The sequence below is a fragment of the Bos mutus genome, chromosome 16 (assembly GCF_027580195.1).
Source record: "Bos mutus isolate GX-2022 chromosome 16, NWIPB_WYAK_1.1, whole genome shotgun sequence".
NCBI lineage: Eukaryota > Metazoa > Chordata > Mammalia > Artiodactyla > Bovidae > Bos > Bos mutus.
Window position 1 is genome coordinate 28,370,292 of NC_091632.1, and position 22,760 is coordinate 28,393,051.

A 22,760-nucleotide genomic window follows, 5' to 3' on the forward strand; every position below is an offset into this window, starting at 1 on the left:
GAGTTCGCATCAGAGACAGGAAGCGAGATGGTCCAGGTAAGAGTTGCTCTCAAACAATGCAATCACACTGTTCTGACTGCTCACCTACCTTTCCATCAGAAATCTCACCTTGCTCCCCTAACTAGAAGCTTCTGTCAGGCAGTTTTGCCAGAAGAGACTCCCCTGAACACAAGACCAGAAAGAGGGAGTTGTGCTCCAACAGTGCTCTTGGCATCACAATGAGGGGGACTGTATCCACCCCAGGACTTATAAAGGTCAATATGAAGTGAGAACTGTCAGGAATCAACCTGTCCTTGGCATTCTGATTTTACGATAATAACAAAAGGGGGAAAGGAGCAGTTCATACCCTTTTCTTCCTCAAAGCAGAAAAGTGTCTGCGTTTCAAGAACATTATGTGAACTTCAGTTTCAGAGTGTTGAAATAAAGGCAAAGCCAAAAATATGTCCCTGTCTGAGACGCTATGTAGGCGTAATGCTGAGAACGACGCACGACGCATTGAGACTTCATTCTTGTACACTCCCCAATTAAAATCCTGCTCTCCAGTCAACATGCCACTTTCCTAAAACCAACATCAAATACAGTCTCAACTCCCTAAATAATGCTAGAGAGCTCCCTTTATCTGAAGTGGGTCCCATCTACAGGTGTGCCCTTCAAAATTAACCTAAACTTCACTTTGTACATGAATCCTTGCTTGCTGCTAAGTCGCTTCAGTCGTGTCCGACTCTGTGCGACCCCACAGACGGCAGCCCACCAGGCTCCCCCATCCCTGGGATTCTCCAGGCAAGAACACTGGAGTGGGTTGCCATTTCCTTCTCCAATGCATGAAAGTGAAAAGTGAAAGTGAAGTCGCTCAGTTGTGTCCGACTCTTAGCAACCCCATGGACTGCAGCCCACTAGGCTCCTCCGTCCATGGGATTTTCCAGGCAAGATACCGGAGTGGGTTGCCATTGCCTTCTCCAATCTTTGCTTGGCCATACTTTAATCAAAGCAGTTTTCTGTTGCAGCTTGCTGACCCTCATAGCACTGCAGCTATTACATTATTCAACCAAGCAATTTGAACGTTCCTTGAGAAGAAGATCCTGTCTTAGACACCTGTGAATTTGCAAAGGGCCAAGGGAGGAACAAGTTTTAGTTCCTACCTTCTACCTTCTCTGAAAGTCAAACTAAGTCATTAGAATCTTAACTTGGGGAAGGAGGATATCCCACCATTCTTGGGGAGAGGGGACAATGGTTGGGTAGGGGGTAGGGCTGCCCACTCACCCTGCAATTGCATCTGACCTGCTCTGTCATTTACCTATAACAGAGTCTCATAGAGGAGATCACTTAACTACAGGTCAAGGTGGAAGAAGAAAAAGTCCAGATAAAAATGCTGTCCTTGGCACAGAAATGGCTGCAGAATCTCAGTTCCAGTAACTACCACAGCTGAGTTCTCCTTTGTACTTCTGGGAGGGTTAGAGTCCGGAGTGAGAGTTCTGCTTCTCTTGGAAAGCCCATTGGCTTCCAGGAAGGTGAGGTTCAGTAAAAGAAAGAAGTCACGCACAGTGTCATCAGTTCTGGTAACTGGAAAAACATGCTGTGTGGTGCAAGTTTGATTTCAGGAAAAAAATGAGCAAAAAATAGGGCCGGGTTAGGTCATGATTATAAATCAACCTGGTACAAGGCAAGGTTCTTTCTCAGGAAGTTATGCCTATGGCCTCTCTGCACAACTATTTGCTGCCTTCTGCAGAACTACTTACCCAATACCTTACCGCCCCACCCAGGGAGAGCATGCGGGGAACAAAAAGGAACAAAGAGGAGGAGAGAGGCCATCCATCAAAAGCCATGCAACCTGGCAGAGAGCAGGATTGTGTCAGCTGGAGAAAGTGAAAAAAAGCCCAGGGAGGTATTTTTCAGCTGTTATAGATGACTTTCCTTCAAGATAGGATTAGGCTCACTTTTTAACTATGAGTTCAAGTTTTTACAGGGCGGGGGCGGTGGCGGGGGGGGGAACCTCCTGAGAATATTTCACTAGCATCTTCCCAGAAAAAAATTTAAACCTCTTTACAGTCCACTCTTCATTTTAGTCATGCCTTACGATGATAGCAACCAGAATGAGATGTCCCAGGCTTTCTGTAGGCCATGCATGCATACGGTGAGTGAATGAGGCAGATTGGCAGGGAGAGGAGAGCAGAGAAACACAGAATGATAAGATGAAGGACAAAAATCCAAAGGCATGCACATCCTCAGAAGAGGTGACCCATACATAGCATCCATGGAAAGTAGTTAACAAGTTGCCTGACACAAAGCGTCACTCAATTCAGTTCAGTCACTGAGTCGTGTCCGACTCTTTGTGACCCCATGGACTGCAGCACTCCATGGACTGCAGCCCCATGGACCAGGCCTCCCTGTCCATCACCAACTCCCAGAGTTTACCCAAACTCATGTCCATTGAGTTGGTGATACCATCCAACCATTTCATCCTCTGTTGTCCCCTTCTTCTCCTGCCTTCAATCAAAGCATCACTAAATGTTAGCTAATCTCAAAGTTATTATTATTGTTATGGATGAGGGTGAGAGTGGACATGAGGAATTAAATGAAAAGCACTACTACTTTCTACCTTTAAAAGAGGTACTATTTTCTACTTGCTGAACTAGGCTAAAAGTGCACAAAAACAAGGCCAGCTCTAGACCAGAGCTGCTCAGATCTTAGTGTGTATATGAAGAACCTCCAAAGTTAATATTATCAGCAAAATTAATATTAAGAAGGAAAGAATAAATTGCTTTTCAGAAAAGCAAATGATAAAAGAGTTCATCACCACTAAACAAGGCTTACAAGAAACGTTAAAAGGACTTCTTCAAGCTGAAAAGAAATGATGCTAATTAATAACAAAAACACATATGAAAGAATAAATCTCACTGGGAAGGTAAGGGTAGTGGGTTAATCTAAAGGCAAAAAGATATGACACTGAAAGGTGAATGCCTCAGGTCGGGAGGTGCCCATTATGCTACTGGAGAAGAGTGGACAAATAGCTACAGAAAGAATGAAGAAGCTGAGCCAAAGTAAAACCAATGCCCAGTTGTGGATGTGACTGGTGATGGAAATAAAGTCCGATGCTGTAAAGAACAATATTGCATGGGAACCTGGAATGTTAGGCCCATGAATCAAGGCAAACTGGAAGTGGTCAAACAGGAGATGGCAAGAGTGAACCTCAACATTCTAGGAATCAGTGATCTAAAATGGACGGGAATGGGCGAATTTAATTCAGATGACCATTATATCTACTACTGTGGGCAAGAATCCCTCAGAAAATAGAGTAGCCCTCATAATCAACAAAAGAGTCTGAAATGCAGTATTTAGGTGCAGTCTCAAAAATGACAGAATGATCTTTGTTCATTTCCAAGGCAAATCATTCAGTATCACAATAATCCAAATCTATGCCCCAACCACTAATGCCAAAGAAGCTGAACAGTTCTATGATGACCTACAAGACCTTCTAGAACTAACACCAGAAAAAGATGTCCTTATCATCATAGGGCACTGGAATGCAAAAGTAGGAAGTCAAGAGATACCTGGTGTAACAGGCCAAGTTTGGCCTTGGAGTACAAAATGAAGCAGGGTAAGACTAACAGAGTTTTGCCATGAGAACACACTAGCCATAGCGAACACCCTCTTCCAAAAACACAAGAGATGGCTCTACATCAAGAGGTGGACATCACCAGAGGGTCAATACTGAAATCAGATTGATTGTATTCTTTGCAGTTGAAGATAGAGAAGCTCTATACAGTCAGCAAAAACAAGACTGGGAGTTGACTCTGGCTCAGATCATGAACTCCTTATTGCCAAATTCAGACTGAAATGGAAGAAACTAGGGAAAACTGCTAGACCCCCATTCAGGTATGACCTAAATCAAATCCCTTACAACTATACAGTGAAAGTGAAAAATACGTTCAAGGGATTAGATTTGATAGAGTGCCTGAAGAACTGTGGATGGAGGTTCATGACATTGTAAAGGAGGTAGTGATCAAAACCATCCCCAAGAAAAAGAAATGCAAAAAGGCAAAATGGTTGTCTGAGGAGGCCTTAAAAATAGCTCAGTAAAGACAAGTCACAAAAGGCAAAGGAGAAAAGGAAAGATATAACCATCTGAATGCAGAGTTCCAAAGAACAGCAAGGAGAGATAAGAAAGCCTTGCTAAGTGATCAATGCAAAGAAATAGAGGAAAACAATAGAATGGGAAAGACTAGAGATCTCTTCAAGAAAATTAGAGACACCAGGGAACATTTCATATAAAGATGGGTTCAATAAAGGACAGAAATGGTAGGGACCTAACAGAAGCAGAAGATACTAAGAAGTGGCAAGAATATACAGAAGAACTAGACAAAAAATATCTTCATGACCCAGATAACCACGATGGTGTGATCACTCACCTAGAGCCAGACATCCTGGAGTGGGAAGTCAAGTGGGCTTTAGGAAGCATCACTACAAACAAAGCTAGTGGAGGTGAGGGAATTCCAGCCGAGGTATTTCAAATCCTAAAAGATGATGCTGTCAAAGTGCTGCACATAATATGTGAGCAAATTTGTAAAACTCAGCACTTGCCACAGGACTGCAAAAGGTCAGTTTTCATTCCAATCCCAAAGAAAGGCAATGCCAAAGAATGTTCGAACTACTGCACAATTGCACTCATCTCACATGCTAGCAAAGTAATGCTCAAAATTCTTCAAGCTAGCCTTCAATAGTATGTGAACCATGAACTTCCAGATGTTCAAACTGGATTTAGAAAAGGCAGAGGAACTAGAGCTCAAATTGCCAACATCATTGGATCATAGAAAAAGCAAGAGAGTTCCAGAAAATCAACTACTTCTGCTTCATTAACTACACTTAAGTCTTTGACTGTGTGGATCACAACAAACTGTGGAAAATTCTTCAAGAGATGGGAATGCCAGACCACCTTACCTGCCTGCTGAGAAACCTGTGTGCAGGTCAAGAAGCAGCAGTTAGAATCAGACATGGAACAATGGACTGTTTCAAAACTGGGCCACCTGATGAGAAGAACTGACTCATTTGAAAAGACCTTGATGCTGGGAAAGATTGAAGGTAGGGGGAGAAGGGGACAACAGAGGATGAGATGGTTGGATGGCATCACTGACTCAATGGACATGAGTTTGGGTAAACTCCAGGAGTTGGTGATGGACAGGGAGGTCTGGCGTGCTTCAGTCCACGGGTTTGCAAAGACATGGACACAACTGAGCGACTGAACTGAACGTCAAGGCTGTATATTGTCACCCTGCTTGTTTAACTGATATGCAGAGTACATCATGCGAAATGCTGGGCTGGAAGAAGCACAAGCTGAAATCAAGATTGCTGGGAGAAATATAAATAATCTAAGATATGCAGAGGACACTGCCCTTATGGCAGACAACGAAGAGGAACTAAAGAGTCTCTTAATGAAAGAAGAGAGTGAAAAAGCTGACTTAAAACTCAATATTCAAGAAAATGAAAATCAAGACATCCAGTCCCATTGTTTCACGGCAAATAGATGGGGGAAAAGTGGAAACAGTGACAGATTTTATTTTCTTGGGTTCCAAAATCACTGCAGTTGGTGACTGCAGCCATGAAATTAAAAGACACTTGCTCCTTGGAAGAAAAGCTATGACCAACCTAGACAGCATATTAAAAAGCAGAGACATTACTTTACTGACAAAGGTCTGTCTAACCAAAGCTATAGTTTGTCCAGTAGTTGTGTATGGATGTGAGAGTTGGAGCATAAAGAAAGCTGAGCAGCGAAGAGCTGATGCTTTTGAACTGTGGTGTTGGAGAAGACTCTTGAGAGTCCCTTGGACTGCAAGGAGATCCAACCAGTCCATCCTAAAGGAAATCAGTCGTGAATATTCATTGGAAGGACTGATGCTGAAGCTGAAACTCCAATACTTTGGCTACCTGTTGCAAAGAACTGACTCACTGGATAAGATCCTGATGCTGGAAAAGATTGAAGGCAGGAGGAGAAGGGGATGACAGAGGATGAGATAGTTAGATGGCATCACCAACTCAATGGACGTGTTTGAGCAAGCTCCTGGTGTTGGTGATGGACAGGGAAGCCTGGCGTGCTGCAGTCCATAGGTTCACAAAGAGTTGGACATGACTGAGTAACTGAACTCAGCTGAAGTTAATAGAGCAGATTGTGGAGTGAGATCCACCAGACCAGCCAAACTTAATAACTCTACAGCCTAGAGCAATCCTCTCTCATTTTCCTCATCCATGAAATGGAGATAATAGTGATACCTAATTTACAGGGTTTGAGGGAGGATTAAATTAATTCACACATGTAAAATAATGAAAACAGTGCTTAACACACAATAAGCACTCAATATTATTATCCATTACTTTGCCAAATACTATTTTCTTATTTATTTATTTACTTGACTGTGCTAGGTCTTAGCTGGGTCATGCAGGATCTTTGATCTTTATTGCAGCCTGCAGGATCTTTCAGTTGTGGCATGTAGGATCTAGCTCCCTGACCAGGATCAAACCAGGCCGCCTGCGTTGAGAGCATGGTGCCTTAGCTCCTGGAACACCAGGGAAGTCCCTCAGAGTTAATATTATCATTTTAACAGGTATGGGGCTTATGTCTTCCCTTGTATTATAAACTCCTTAAGAGCAGGTGTGCTCAGTAGAGTCCTGTTGAATAAATAAATTAGTAGGTGAGTGAACGGATTAAAAAGCACTTAGAGCTATGTACTTCCTCTAAGTGTTTTATCAGACGAGATCAGGTGTGTTCAGACCTATAAGTATCTTATGTTAAAAGAATTTCACCTCCCCGCCCCCACCCCCCAAACTTTGTAATAACTCCAGATTTCGAGAAGACCACAGAAGCAAAGGCAGGAAAGACTTGGAAACTAAGGAAAGTTTCTGGACCACTGTTGACCTCTTTTCTGGATTGGCAAGATTTTTTTCTACAAACACTGCCTTCTCCCTCTTCCACAAGGAATAATGTGAGCATAAAAGAGACAATGCATACAAACCGCAAGAAGCAAATAAATAGAACAGAAAATATCTGAAAGGTCAAAAATGATCATAGTTAAATCAAGTTTTAACTATATCCAATTCTTCTAGGAGACTAGTTTCCAGTCAATATTTATCAAATAAAGATGTATTGAGGGGGGTTGAGGAAAAGGAATTCGAGGTGGAAGATAAGGGTAATCATCCCTTCTAGTTATTTTTGAGTGAATTTCAGACATATTAGTCACTTTCCAAATCAATAGGATGTAAAGGTTACCTGTGCCTACTTCCGAGTAGAAAAATTCGCTTCCCAGTTTGTAAGACTAATCGTGCCTTCTGTTTGTTCACTCATTCATTCATCCTCTTATCAAATATTTATCAGATGAGTTTCATTTGCTATCGCTGCACTAGGTCCAATGAACAAACCACAGCCTTGACCTCCAGTAGCCCAGGAGCAGAGCTAGCCAAAAGAGAAATATGGCAGTAGGGCCATGTCTGTCTAACAGTCCCCAGCACAGGGCCTGGCACACAGTAGGAACTCAAAGAGTATCTGTTTAATGATTAAAACGTAAGATGGAAATTACAGTAAGTTGACCTAAGTGTTTTGATAAGGCTTAGTGCAGGATATCAGGGGCTTTCCAGGTGACTCAATAGTAAAGAATCCACCTGCAATGTAGGAGACATGTGTTCAGTCCCTGGATCAGGAAGATGCCCTGGAGAAGGAGATGACAACGCACTCCAGGATTTTGGCCTGGAGAATCCTACAGACAGGAACCTGACAGGGTCCATGGGGTCACAAAAGAGTCAGACACGACTTAGCAACTAAGCAACAATAACAACAGCAGGATATCAGTATTCATTGGAGAACAAATCTATATTAGTGAGGCCAAGGAAGGTTTTCTAGAAAAGGTGTCATATTAACTAAAATCCCAGGGAGTGACTTGAAGTAAGTTTGGTGAGTGTGGGTTTGGGGAGTAGTTTCTTGGGCTTCCCTGGTAGCTCAGACGGTAAAGAATCAGCCTGCAATTTGGGAGACCTGGGTCTGATCCCTGAGTCAGGAAGATCCCCTGGAGAAGGGCATGGCAACCCACTCTACTATTTTTGCCCGGAGAATCTCATGGGCAGAGGAACCTGATGATCTACAGTCCATGAGGTTGCAAAGAGTTGGATGTGACTGAGCAACTAACACTTTCACCTTCACTTTGATCCTAGGGACCGAGTGTTCAGGTTCAAATCTCGCTGCTGCAGGAGCAGCTGTGTGTCATCCTATTCCTCTCTGTGCTATAGCTTCTCCATCCACTTCCTTGAGTTGTTCTGAGTTCATGAGTTAACATTTTCAAAGTGACCACAGTTACATGTGCTGTTGAGTAAATACTACATAAGTATTTGTCAAATAAAAATCCTTCCAATAATTTCTTGAAACACTGGAACTTGCATGGGCATGCTCTCCATTTCCGGGATCCATCTCGTATCACCTCCCTGTGTGTTATGCTGTCTTCTCTTTTATATGACTAGTGCTTTATTACAGGACGTTGGCTCTCTCTCACCTTAAAAAATTCCCTCTACACCCCTGTGTCTACTTCTGACTTCTGTCCATGGCCAGTTTCTGAGCAGATTGTGCTGGACCCTGTTCTGGGTCTTCATAGTCTCACATCTCACTCATAACTCCACCCGCTGTAATGCGGAGTCCCCTCTGAACCCCCAACTCCAGAGTGAAACTGCTCTCTCTAAAGTCCCTGATGATTTTCTAACAGCTGCATCCAATGGGCCCAGTTCAGGCCTGATCTCGTATCGGGTGGCTCTGTACCATCTGACACTTTGGTAAATCCATCCTTTTCTCTTTTCCCCAATTCTGCTGCCTTCAGGCCTCCTTCAGTCTCTCCAGTTACTGGCTCTCCCTTTCTAGCCTCGAGGAATTGTCGGTCTCATCGAGATAGGACTGGGATCTCCCAGAGGCCAAGCTGCAATAGTCTAATTACAGGTCAGCTCCCACCGGACAGAGAGAATCTTCCAGGTATGGCCTCTGCCTTGCTCTCTTGATTCCCCCAACATATGACTAAATGTCTAATACTTCACCTAAGAGGAACTCAATAAATGTGGGATGAATGGATAAAATAATAAACAGAACCCCCAAAAAAGTATATTTATTTTCTAACCTGTCCAAAATGCAGGGCAACAAGTTGTATGAAAGTCAGCAAATGCTGAGTCACTGCTTGAATGATGACTCACTAACTGATTGATTAACTTTTAAGCTCTGTGACTTCCCCACTGATTAGCCACTGGATTTCTAATCCAGAAATGAGCCATGATTACTGGTCTTGATATCCCAAGCATTGCCATGGCAACGTTTCAACTTCAAAATGCTCTGAAATGTTGGGTTCCAATGACCGTTTTGTATATTTGGGCAGGACCACTTTTCTCTACGACTCACTTCTGACTCATAAAGAGAATTGGGATGTTTTTGTTTGCCCACTGGGCTTTATTTCCTGGATGCTCTCTTTTTTAAAAAAATTCAAAGCACGGGATTTTTTTAAGGCAGGTAATGAACATGAGAAGGAGGGGATGTTATTTTTGGGACACAAACTTAACATAGAGATGTGTTTTCTAGAAGGTGCCAGGGTCATGGGGTGTATGATGTGAGCAGCAAGGAATCTGATGAGTACCCAGAGTAACTGACCCTCAGAACACAGAAACATGGAATTGATGTACTTGTTTATGGCAGCAGGAACCAAAGCTAAGGGACAGTCAGGGTATACAGGCTCAGAATACAAACTAACGTGCCGCCTTCCACTCCTATTTATTTTGCCTCCTCAAGGCATGGGCTAGGATGGGAACAGGAAGAAGCCAAGCCACCTGGCACACACATCCCAAATGACTCAGATGGGCAGCTCCAGAGGAACAATAAAGCAGAGCACGGAGGAGGGAGCAGAAGGTGAGGAAGGACAAAGCATTGCCAGTGCAGGGCAAACGGGTGAATTTACTTGGGCTGCCAAAGGTGATGCCTACTTTCCAGCTGCACCCCTATTACTCCTGAATATTTCCACCTGACAACCTGTACTCCACCCAAGAACTACACTGGGAGTGCCTGTGGGTTTCCATCTCATCTCTGAGGATGGAGAGAATATACAACCAATAGACAAAGAGAAGAGAGAAGCAGATGGTGGCACGTGGATTGGCCAAGGCTCCTCCTGACTACACTGTCATCCTGAGATTGTAGATGCCATGAAGGGGGGTAGTAACTGAAGAAGGGGATGAAGACAGGAAGGGCAGGGAGCGGTGTCAAGCAACACACCTGCAATGTGATGAGGACAATCACACAGTCATGCTCAGAGAAAGCCCCTCTGTGCTACCACCTGGAAGTGAGTCTCCTTTCCTGACCTGTACCCCAGACACCTGGGTGACTTCAGCATCCCAACCCCCTGGGAGTCAGACACAGGCCCTGAATAGTGTGGGCCACAGGGAGATGGCAATGCCTGAGCGCCCAGAGCTGGAGTCCAGGGAAAAGTTCAGGTCATATTAGCAGAACTCTATGGCCTTTATTTTCCCTCCTCCCTTCTGTTTCTCTCTTTTGCTTCCTGAAGGTGCTGCTGCATCAGAATCTGAGGCACTGTGGAGGGCCTGAGTGTTCCCCATGAGCATGTCATTCTGAGCTCATGTGGTGGAAAGCCATAGAAAGTAATGCAGTTCAGGCTGAAGGGAAACTCCATCAGGCAGAGTTAGGTTCAGGGAAGAAAGGGCCCTCTTAGGATGCCCTTAAGTGGCTGAAGGAAGGAGCTTGATGATAATTTCCTTCTCAATCAGTAAGACCTTCATGTGATTGCAGAGGTCTCAGTGCAGAGATCCAGGTGTTTATTCATTGTACAAAACATCAGCACATTCCTCAAAGACGACCCAGGTGCTACCAGATGTAAGCAGTGGCCAAGCCCTAGCCTTCAACGAGCCCAGAGAAGCCCTTTTCATTTCAGTGGGTCAAAAATATAAAACCAAACTCTCGTGCATTGCTGAGGGGTGCAAAATGGTGTAGCCATTTTGGAAAACAGTCTGTCAGTGCTTCAAAATGTTTAACACAGAGTTACCATATACAATCCCACTCTTAGGTGCCTACCCAGCAGAAATAAAAACATAAGTCTGCTTGTGCAGGGTCCATAGCAGCACTATTTGTAACAGCCCAAAAGCGGAAGCCACTAAAATGTCCATCAACTGCAGAATGAATAAACAAAATAGGACATATATAAGGAATAGTATTCAGCAATAAAAAGGAATGAAGCTCCAATACATACTAAAAAAAGCAAACCTCAAGTGAAAGAAACCAGATTCAAAAGACCACACAGAGTAAGCCTGCTACATATGAATGAGTTCCCTTCTGAGAGTTCACAAATCCAATTTGTTCATATAAGTCCAACAAAGTTAGCCTAGGTACCAGGTACAATCAGCTGTATAGTACTGTACTATATAGATTTGTAATACTTTTCACACAAATAATGCATAAAAACAAACACACACAAAAATAGAACATATTTAATCTCACAGCACAATACCTTGAAAAATATGCCAGGCATGTGAACTAACTTACACGATTAGACACGCAAACACAAGTTCGCATCTTTGAAGTTCTCAAGTTAAAGATTCACATGTAGGGTACTTACTGTATTACATGGAATGACCGGAGTAGCCAAATCTACAGAGACAGAAAATAGTGGTTGCAACATTCAAAAAACTAAGATCATGGCATCTGGTCCCATCACTTCATGGGAAATAGATGGGGAAACAGTGGAAACAGTGTCAGACTTTATTTTTGGGGGCTCCAAAATCAGTGCAGATGGTGATTGCAGCCATGAAATTAGAAGAAGCTTACTCCTTGGAAGGAAAGTTATGACCAACCTAGATAGCATATTGAAAAGCAGAGACATTACTTTGCCAACAAAGGTCCGTCTAGTCAAGGCTCTGGTTTTTCCAGTAGTCATGCATGGATGTGAGATTTGGACTGTGAAGAAAACTGAGTGCCGAAGAACTGATGCTTTTGAACTGTGGTGTTGGAGACTCCTGAGAGTCCCTTGGACTGCAAGGAGATCCAACCAGTCCATTCTAAAGGAGATCAGTCCTGGGTGTTCTTTGGAAGGACTGATGCTAAAGCTGAAACTCCAGTACTTTGGCCACCTCATGCGAAGAGTTGACTCATTGGAAAAGACTCTGGTGCTGGGAGGGATTGGGGGCAGGAGGAGAAGGGGACGACAGAGGATGAGATGGCTGGATGGCATCACCAACTTGATGGACGTGAGTTTGAGTGAACTCCGGGAGTTGGTGATAGACAGGGAGGCCTGGAGTTCTGCAATTTATGGGGTCACAAAGAGTCAGACACGACTGAGCGACTGAACTGACTAGTTATTGTGTATTTGGGAAGAAGGGGAAGGAAATGGGGAGTGACTACTAATGAGTAAGTTGTTTCTTTTGGGTAGAATGAAAATGTTCTAAAATTAGATTGTAGTGACAGTTGCACAACTCTGTAAATATTCTAAAAAACATAAATTGTAGAGTTTGAACAGGTGAAGTTTACAGTATAGAAGTTTTATCTCAAAATGCCATAAAAAGAAAATATAGTTGATGTTGCACAATGCAAGGGTTAGGGTCACCAACACTCCATGCATTCAGAAATCCATGTGCAACTTAGAGTTAGCCCTCTGTATTCCCATCTCCTCCATATCTGGGTCCACATCCTCAGATTCAACAGCTCAAACTCACGTTGTTCAAGGGTCAGCTCTAAATACAAACTCCATCTGGAATGTTACCATCAGGATTTGTTTTTTTTGCAGGAAATTTCTGGGAAGTTTTGTGTTTACTTGAATAAAAGGAGTTTTCCTACCCCTGATACTGTCAGTCTCTCTGTAGGCATTATCCTGCATAGTGTAGAACTAGGAAGCAAAGCAAAAGAGGATTGAGGAAGACGCACAGCATGCAGGAAGAGTCCTGGATACCAGGAGCTGGCAAATAGCCAGCCAAAATCAGATCTGCTCACAGCCAAAATCTGATCTGCCCACAGCCAAAATCAGATCTGCCACTTGTCTTCGTAAACAAAGTTTTATTGAAACACAGCTCTGCTCATTCATTTACATATTGTTTATAGGGGCTTGGACATTCTAGGAACAGAATAGTTTCAATGGAGACTGTGCAACCTGTAAAGTCTAAATTATTTACTAAATTCTTGTGCCTTTAAAGAAAAAGGCACTTTTTTGCTGACACTTCTCGAGACTCACGTGTCCACTTAAGTCCTAAGTCATGATCCGCATGCTAGTAGCAGCAGCACCGAGGAGCCTGTTAGAAATGCAGAATCTCAGGTTCCCCCAGACCTTGTGTTAGTTAGTTGTATTAGTGAAAGAAGCAGATGTCAAGATGGAGCTCAATATACATGGACTTTATTAGGAGAGATAACTAGGAGATAAAACAGGGAGGAAGCCCGAAAAGGCCAGGAGAGCCATTAGTCCATGATGCAGGTCTGACCTCGAAGGAAGGAAAGAGAGGAGGAAGATCGGGTGAAAGCACTGTAAACTGCTATACGGTCTAAAGCGTGATCTGCAAGGCCCTCATGAATCCTCAAGGCAGAGTCGGCTGTCAAAGGAGTCCTGAATCTCTCAGAAACTGGTTTTCCTTTATCCCTGCTGCACCAAGGCATCCGGCCTTAGTGTACATGCGGTGACAAATTCATAGCACAGCGCCTCTGGTCCTTCGGAAAGGAAATGCGCTGTACTTGGCATTCTCATTGCATCTGCGGCAAGGTGTATTCCCATAGCAGTGAGATCACTTTGAGAAGAATTGCAGGGGATCTCTATGCACATTTAAGTTTGAGAAGCAAACTCAAGGGCAGGAGTTAGCCAACTTTCTACAAAGGGCCACACAGCACATATTTTAGGCTTTGTGGGCAATATCTTCTCTGTTGCAACTACTCTGCCATTCAAAGTAGGAGCAGCTCCAGAGAACACATAACCAATTGGGTGTGGCTGGGTTCTAATAAAACTTTCTTTATAAAAACAGACTTTTGCTTTGGACAAGATGTGGCCCATGGGCCAGAGTATACCAACCTCTGCTCTAGAGTTACAGGGTTTAAACTTTTTAGAAGCAATTAAACACTTTTGGTGGGGGGGGGTGGGAGGGCGGGCTTCCCTGGTGGCTAGACAGTAAAGAATCTGCCTACAATGAGAGAGACCTAGGTTCGATCCCTGGATTGGGAAGATCCCCTGGAGGAGGGCATGGCAACCCATTCCAGTGTTCTTGCCTGGAGAATCCCCATGGACAGAGAGGCCTGGTAGGCTACGCAAGGCCTGTGGCCCACGCTGGGTCTCAAAAGTCAGACATGACTGAGTGGCTAAGCACAGCAGAAACTCTTTTTTCATATGAAACAGGTAAGAGAGGGGCTACCCGTCTTGATGGTGGGCAGGAAGCCCCGTGTCCAACAGTTCCCCTCAAAAACCACTGAGACACCTCTGTAGGCAACAAAATCAGAATCTGAAAGTCACTGCCCTGGTTCCCCACAAAGAGCCTCGAGTTACAGAAAGTTTCTCTCACCTTTTTCTCATTCCTAGTGGGCATCGGCAACCTAACTTTCTACTTTATCCATTCTACAAACATAGCTGACAGTCTAACACTGTGCTAGGTACTTAGGGACGACAAAAGTGAATCAGACACACATTTGGCTCCTGGGGAACTTTCAGTAAATAAAAACAAGACCTGTATAGAACCACGGCAGCAGGGAGCAATGTGCACCCCAGGAAGTCACAGGTCAAGGACTATGGAGACTGAGCAGTGGAGGAGATCTTTTCCACACAGGGAATCCGGAAGATTCTGTGGACAAGGGTCAGGGAGCTGTGAAAGGAGGGGGCAGACTGACCATCTGTTTTCCTTCTAAAACCAGACAATGCCTCTCTTCTGGAGGACCACACCTCCACAGGACAGACTCTTCTGTACACAGATGCTAACTTACATCCATCGGGGCACATGGCTTGCCCACACAAGCAGACTCATGGATCTCATTCCCATCACAGTGGGCATACTCACCGCCGGAGACCAACAATCTCGTGTCCACAGTTCTTTCACGCAGGGTTACTATGACTTCACTGCATGTCTGGGGCAAGATCAAGGAGCAGAACTAAGTGAGAATAAAATGGGCAATTCCTCAGGGTCCCACGAGGGCAAACACTCTGACCTTGACCACCAATGCAGTATAGGAAGAGGCAGCTGAGGAGGAGGGTAATGGAAACCTTATCTTCACAGGAGCCCTGGGAAAGGTATGGACGTGGTGCTTCACATGTCACTGAGCCCTGCTGGATACTCGGGGAGGCAGCACACGTGGCCTTCCTTTTAAATTCTCTTTACATCTCTGTGGATACTTCCATGTGTCAATCTGCCTTCTGCAAAGCTCCACACCCCACATCAATAAAACTCCTCACCCCGGGGCTGCTACTCCCTTACTGAGAGAAGGGGATGTTACAGAGTCCTGTGAAATCTCATTTCTCTGGGGTCGTTCAAAACAAAAGCTATCCATATGCCTTAAACAAGGTCAGCAAATGCTGACCTTCCTACCAGGAAATCCAGAGACCTTTGAAACTTACATGAAATATGTGACTTGGGCATATTGCTAAAAAGTGAGCAGAGCTTCCATCATATTCCCAAAAGGGTGCATGACCCCAAAATAGCCTTGGACCACTGTCCAACGTATTAAATAGTACATAGGTCACTTCAGTCGTGTCCGACTCTGTGTGACCCCATAGACGGCAGCCCACCAGGCTCCCCCATCCCTGGGATTCTCCAGGCAAGAACACTGGAGTGGGTTGCCATTTCCTTCTCCAATGCATGAAAGTGAAAAGTGAAAGTGAAGTCACTCAGTCGTGTCCGACCCTCAGCAACCCCATGGACTGCAGCCCACCAGGCTCCTCCATCCATGGGATTTTCCAGGCAAGAGTATAGCCCAGGCTTTAAAAAAAAAAAAAAAAAAAAATCAAAAAACAACAAAAAACGGTCTTTTCAAGCCACTGACTCAATAGTGTTCTCAATCATCTTGAGACCATCTTGCAAAAAAAAAAAAAAAAAACCCTATTTATCACCATTCCTGCTGGACAAATGAGGAAGTTAAATTCTTAAGAAATTAATACCCTACCTAAGAAAAGATTACAGGTTGACAGGTTAGCACCAAAGATGAGTAGGCTAATACACTGCTGTTAGCAATGATCACCTCCTGCTGTTATACCACTTCATAAATGAATTTTACAGTCAAGTCTGTGTTGGGCACTTTACATACATGGCTTCTTTAAACACTATAACAACTCTTTGCGACATTTTCCCATTTCTCCAAGTGAGGAAACCAAAGCTCAGAAAAGTTGAATGGATTGCCACAGATCCCAGCACTGATAAGTGTCAGATGGAATCTGATTCCAGGTCTGACTCCCAGATTCTGCCCTGGGATCTCTACCTCAACCTGGATCCTCAGAGAAAGAAAACTCATCTTCAACTCAGGGACAGTTTCTCAGACATCTTTGTATTCCCCCACAAAGCCTTGCCCTGCTTTGCATGGCAAAGCACTCAATAAATATTTGTTGAATGAAGAAGCGTGGGCTTGGGCTCCAATCCTGCCATGGACTTACTGACTCAGTCTCCGGCCACTTGGAGTTGCAGGTGGTTAGTCAGCTGGGCAACTTCAGGGAACATTTGAAATCAATTACGGGTGAGGAGGAACCCATTAGAAGTTCCTCTTCTGTGTGTGTTGGTGTGGAAGGAGAGGAAAGGAAGTTGAGAAGGAGGGAAACAGGATGGTTTCAGGACTGAGTGCTGGAGCTTAAAGATTTCACACCAGGATAGGACAGCATTTGACTTATGTCCACAGCTGAGTTCCAAAAGCCCGTCCAAATGGGCTGCTGACCCCAGGCTACTCCTCGGTGGCCACAAATCCCTGAATTGCCAGGCCCCCCGAGCAGTGACCTTTATGGAGGCCCTGACACTGGAGCAGCCACACACAGTCCTTTCCTGCTTGCCGGGAGTCAGAGCTACAGGAGATTGGCAACTTCAGAAGATCTAAGCTGCGGGCGGCCCAGCACCATCGCTCCCCCTCCAGGGGCCAGAAAGAAGCTAAACACCTACAGCCTGTGAGGCCCACATTGTCCTCTCAGCCCTAAATGAAAGTATTCCAGCAATCCACCCGGAATCCAGAAACTTCCTATTTTGGAAGCATGTGGGAGTGGGGCGGGGGGAGGGGGGAGGTAACTCGAGTTGATTTTGTTTTCTTTACGGTTGTTACAAGTGCCGGTTAGTCATAACCCAAAGAATGCCACTTGAGTCCTTTCACATGGGCCCTGCAAAGAGACTTGTATGAAGCCGACCCTCAGGGATGCCTACCAACACGCTCTGGGAGGGAATGATCAAATACCTCCCAGAGGCCCGGGAAGGGACAGCCCTCCAAGAAACCAGACTGCATTCCCCACTACTTGGCTTCCAAGGCACCGCCTACTCTCCTGTGCACGAAGCAACACTGCCACCTAGTGCTCTGTGTAGGAAGTATTCTCCGAGGCCTCCTATCTCTGGGGGTGGGGTGCCAGGGTGGGGGTGGGGGATGGTTCCTCTACCATGGCTAGGGCAACTGAAGCCCTTGATATCTCTGCCGAGGAGAAAATGCCCCAAGTTTGGTAGATGGAGAAAACTGGGTCTAGGTTAAGTAGGTAGAACCTGAGGTTTGAGAGCTGTTAGAAGAGTGTGGGAGCCAAGTGTTGTATCATCTTGTGTTATCCTCAGTGGGGCAGCAGAACTCCCGTGGTTGAATTGTATTTACCTCAGGAGCACAGTTCAGCTGTGGTCATTCTGCAACAGCTGAAAGCCAACCATCCCAGGAACAGGCAGGTACCGGCTAAAAGGACCAGGGCTAGGGTCAGAGAGGGAGGATGGGCTGATCTGTTGGTAAGAGTGAATAGATGAGCAAATAGGAGACTTTTATTCCTGGGGGTGACTACCCTTGGCCCTTCATGGTTCTCAGCCCAGGGGGCCCCAGGGAAAGCATATGGAGCTGACCACAGCGAGTCGACAAGGATGCCTATGTCCTGGGAACCCAGTTGCTAGAATCCTGAAGAACGAAGGCTGGGTTCTCAGCCCCTATCTCTCCCAAACTTTTACCCTAAATCTTTTCTGAATATTTTCTGAGGTGCACAAATCTGAACAAAGATACAGGGTGGGAGGTGGAGAGGAGACAGACCCGAGTATTCTCTGCTCTCCGTCTTTCCGGTGTGGACCTACAGGGGACATGCCAGCACAGCTCCGGGAATGCTTTGATTTGAAGAGAAAGAAACCTCAGAGGCTAGACTGTCTGCGAAAGATTTCCTGCCTAATTTTACATGCTTAGGGAGGTGGCAAGGGCTCAGATGGGCACGTTGGAGAAGGAGTTGAGTATGCGCTGTGGCAAGGTTGGGGGGCAGGGGGCGGCAGTGGAGGTGGGCATGGGAGGGAGAGGTATGGGCTGGCGGGGGAGGGCTGGTACATTAAGGAAAGCTGTGTAGGTGCATGCTCAGTCACTTCAGTCTTGCCTGACTCTTTGTGACCCCATGGACTGTAGCCTGCCAGGTTCCTCTGTTCATGGGATTCTCCAGGCAAGAATACTGGAGTGGGTTGCCATGCCCTCCTCCAGGGGATCTTCCCAACCCAGGGACTGAACACGCTTCTCCTGAGTCTCCAGCATTGCAGGCAGATTCTTTTACCCACTGAGCCACTTAGGAAGCCCTATGCTGCTGCTGCTAAGTCACTTCAGTCATGTCTGACTCTGTGCGACCCCATAGACAGGAGCCCTATAACTGGAACCAAATCCTGACCCTGTTCTCCTCTCTTCAGAGAATGAGAACAGAAGGATGCAGAAAGTTCAGGAACAGGGGTCAGGTACCCACTGTCCAGAAACTGTTCCCTCAGGTCTAAATTTTAACAACTCAGACCACTGGTTTCTTAGAGCCTCCCTCCTATATTCCTGCTGGATCTTTCTCCGATTCTTCAGAGCCAGGGAACTGATCCCAGGTCCCTGTGCTGCTACTGCCAGAGGAGGGGTAAGTGGAGTCGTGGTCTAGACGGCAAGCACACAGTTTCCCTGGCAGATGGGTACTAGGAAGCGAGATTAGGCAGCAAGAAGATGTCATCTGGGAAAAACTGTGAAGCTGCCAACTCCGATCAGATAATCATCTCATTATTTCTTCCATTTGGCCTCAGAATAAGGATTTCCTTCTACTCTTTCTCTGCCCCAACCTATCATCCAGCCCAGCCCCTTCTCTATCCTCTCCCCTCACCCCCTTTCCCACCCCAAAATAAAATCAAGCAAAACCACAAGAGTCTAGAGTGCTCAGTGTCTGGGAATCCCAGCTTCCAAAAGAGAAATTACAGCCAAAGAGGGGGGAAGACAGCGTGTCCGGAAGGGATGTTCCAGCAACACACCATCGCAAGAGGCTCCCTCCTTCCAGATTTCTTTCTCTGGTCTAAAATTTATTTGCAGGCACCCACCAGCCTGAGAAGTCTTTAATATTGGGAGCTGTCAAGCCCTTCAGGGGTTCTGGAGTTCCGCTCCCCGTCTGCCCCAGGCATACCTCTCACGACTTTGGTTTCCCCATCCATGTCATGGGACTGGCAAGCATCAAAGGGTGTTGTGTACAATCCAGATTAATAAGATGAAAATGGTTCTACTATGTACCTAGGTTTGTGTGAGGTTCTGTCCTGGGGTGGGGGCTCTGAAGGGATAAAGAGACACTGAATGATCATGTATCACTTCTAATCCCTTACCCACTCCCTGCTTGAAACCAGTATCCCCCAACCGTCCCCCACCCCCATTGAGGCAAGGGAGACAGTTATTCCTAATCCTACTCTTTTCTTTGTCCTTCTGGGTGACTTTCCATGAAAGCCAAGATCCGGGTATACTGTAAAATAAATGTGGAGAGTGTTCCCAAACACTGTTCCTAATGAAGACCATAGAATTATACAAGGTGCATTTCTGGTCCCTTTTACAACACCCCGGGTTAGAAACCAGGGTCCTGGCTTGTGAGTGCCCATCTTTTCCAGTAGACCTTGCTAGTCCCAGGCTGGACACATGATTTTTAGGACAAGACAAAGGGGACTCCAGGACCTGGTCAAGGTAGTAGCGTTCTGCTACATTCCAGGGCTACTCGAAGAAAAGGAAACCAACCAGGACCCATTGGCTATGTAGCCGGCAGCCTTGTTTCCTCACTACCTAGTCCAGCCCAGGCATGACTCACTGCCCAGGTCTGTACACTTTCATGTCGTTTCAAAGTTGCCTGGGTTTCTCACACTGGACTATAAGAAATGGAGTGTGACACCTCTTCCCCACTGACAAAGAACCAGAGATCTTCCCCTTTAAAGAGGGATGAGAGAGTGAGCTGGAGGTCTCCTAAGTGCCAGCACAATGTATAGAAGCACACGAGATCAATACAAGGGACAAATGCTCTTGTGGTTATAGAGTCATTAATGCAGATGATGCCTGGGATTCTGCTGCGCAGATGAATAGAGGCCCTTCCCCCCCTCTGCCCGGCTAGCCCTCCCTGGCTCTTCTGTTCTGCCCCTTTCCCCTCCTTGCCCCCGATGTCTAACCTCACCAAAACCAGAAGCCAGCCCTACCCCGCGGACTACGGAAAGCCCAGGAGTGGGTGATTACCTGCAATGATGGCTGGGCTGTTCTGTCCTCCCTCCGGTCTCACCCAGGCTTCCACTGTGAACGCCTCCCGGGGAATGTCAGCCAGCACTTCTGGACGCAGCAGCAGCGGCTCCCGCCTCCCAGAGAAGTACAAGACAGGCAGTCTTCCTTGGGGGCTCACGGTCTCTGCTTCCCAGGAGGGGTCCCCTCCACCATTCCGGATGCCACTCTCTGATGGGCCGGTTCGGACCCTAGGCGTGAGGGGATGCTTAGGCCACAGCTGGAAGTGCTGGGGCGCAAACTTGGGGTCTCCCCACAGGCCTCCTGCCTGTCCCTTCACCACCTGGCGCCGACGCCTGGTCTTGGTCTGACCCTTCCTTTGGGTCTCTGGTCCGGATTCCCCTGGGCATGGGAAGGTGGTGATCATGGTGGCAGCCGAGGCTGTGCCTTCTAGAGTCCCAGCCTCACCTAGAGGCTCCTTGGACCCTCCATCGCCAAGATAAGTGTCATCATCTCCCAGTAGCTCCGACTGCCCAATAGGACTGTCCCCTCCCCACGGAGCGGCTGGCCGCTCAGCCTCACTCCTCATTCTTGCACTTGCAGTTGGGTCTGGGGGCACAGAGCTCACAGCCATTCCCTCGGCATCTTGCTCACTGCATTCTGCATGGTCTCTTCCCTGATCTCCTGCAGGGTAGGGCCTCAGGTAGTCCCCAGGCAGGCTGGGATAGACCCCAAAGAGGTGATGCTGAGGAGCAACTCTGGGTCTTCGAACCTTGGCCCCCAGCCAACAGTGCTCTCCTTCCGACAGCACCTGGCTCAGGTGTCCTCTTTGGGCCAAGGATCTCTTGCGCGTCCAGCCCAGCTCCGAGCTGACAGTACTGAGCGCCCACCCAGCCAGAACTACCAGGCTTACCCTCAGAATCTTGAAGCACATCATACCTCCCCCCGGCTCTTTATACAGAACCAGAAGTCAGCTTCTGGGTACCACACCGGGGTGATGGGGTTAAGAGGAGGAGACAGCTAGCTGTGGATTTGCTGTCCCCTGGCAAATTGTTTTGTTCAGGGACCAGACTTTTCAAGCAGCCCCCAAAGAGCACCTCTCCTGGCTGCCTGCGCTGGGTGCTGTGACCAAGTAGCCTCTGTCCCTCAACCTCTCCCTATATATGTCCCTCAACCTCTCCCTTGACCTCTCTCTCTCTCTCCTTGCTCTAGTTCAGTCCTTGAAGAATGAAGTCCATTTCTCTGGGTTCCTTTGAATTTCTTCCAGAGAGCTCAGGTTTCTTTCTTTTTCTTTTTTTTCCCCCTTCTTCAATAGCTCCTCCCCTCGTTGATACTAGGAGGGGGACACGTGGGCAGGAGCCAAATCTTCTCAAATACACATTTGTGCACACACATACCACTCACTACCTGAAGTTATTAAAAAGAATATTAGCCTCCAATGTTCTTTTCTTTATCCCCCTTCCTTCCCTAGGAGTTACCTTTTCTTTGTCGTCTTTAACCTCAAATACACTTACCTTCCAACAAATTGCTAGAAAAACTGGTATACAGAGAAACAGAATTTGACGCTTACTATCTAAAAAGGCAAAAAAAAAAAAAGAATCTAGGAGGCACAAAAAATGCCAGCTGGTACTTAGCCTTCACTTCCAGATGTCCTCCTCAGCCAGCTCCCCATCCAGCCTCCAGTCTGCCTGTGCAGGTCAGAATGTTTCCCTCAGCTCTGGGGTTGGTGAGTGCTGAAGGCTGTTTTTAATCCCCTTCCAACTTGTTGGTGTGTTGCAAGTCTCCGTAAAGTTCTCCTCTGGGCTGCCAGTCTGGTGCCCTAATAACCTTAGGAGTCTGAGAGCCCTTGACTTCACCTTCTGGGAGTCTTGTGGGTCCCTGGGAAGATGGAAAAGAGAATGAGAAGAAGAGCATATCCTTCAGGGGACCTGTGCTCTCCAGTCCCTCCTGCTCCCCTTCTCTCCCTTCCTCTCTGCCTATAATTATCTTCTTGTTTGTTTCATTTAAAGACAATGATGATGTCAAAGCTAATAAGTTCGGTGCATCTCTCCACCTCCTGCCTGTCCCCTCCTCCCTCCTGAAAACCTCCCCACCTCACTGAGGCACAGGGGACAGATGCTACTCTTGGTTTCCC

General features: G+C 46.3%; 1 protein-coding gene across 1 annotated transcript in view; it reads right to left on the minus strand.

Annotated features, from left to right (window-relative positions):
• Positions 1-22,203, minus strand: part of PAPPA2 (pappalysin 2) — a 315,464-nt gene extending 293,261 nt beyond the window's left edge. The window contains exon 1 of the mRNA XM_005905526.2: positions 20,648-22,203. Coding sequence (XP_005905588.2) covers positions 20,648-21,563 — 916 coding nt within the window. The 5' untranslated portion in view covers positions 21,564-22,203. The remainder of the gene's footprint in view (positions 1-20,647) is intronic.
• Between the last annotated feature and the right edge of the window lie 557 nt (positions 22,204-22,760).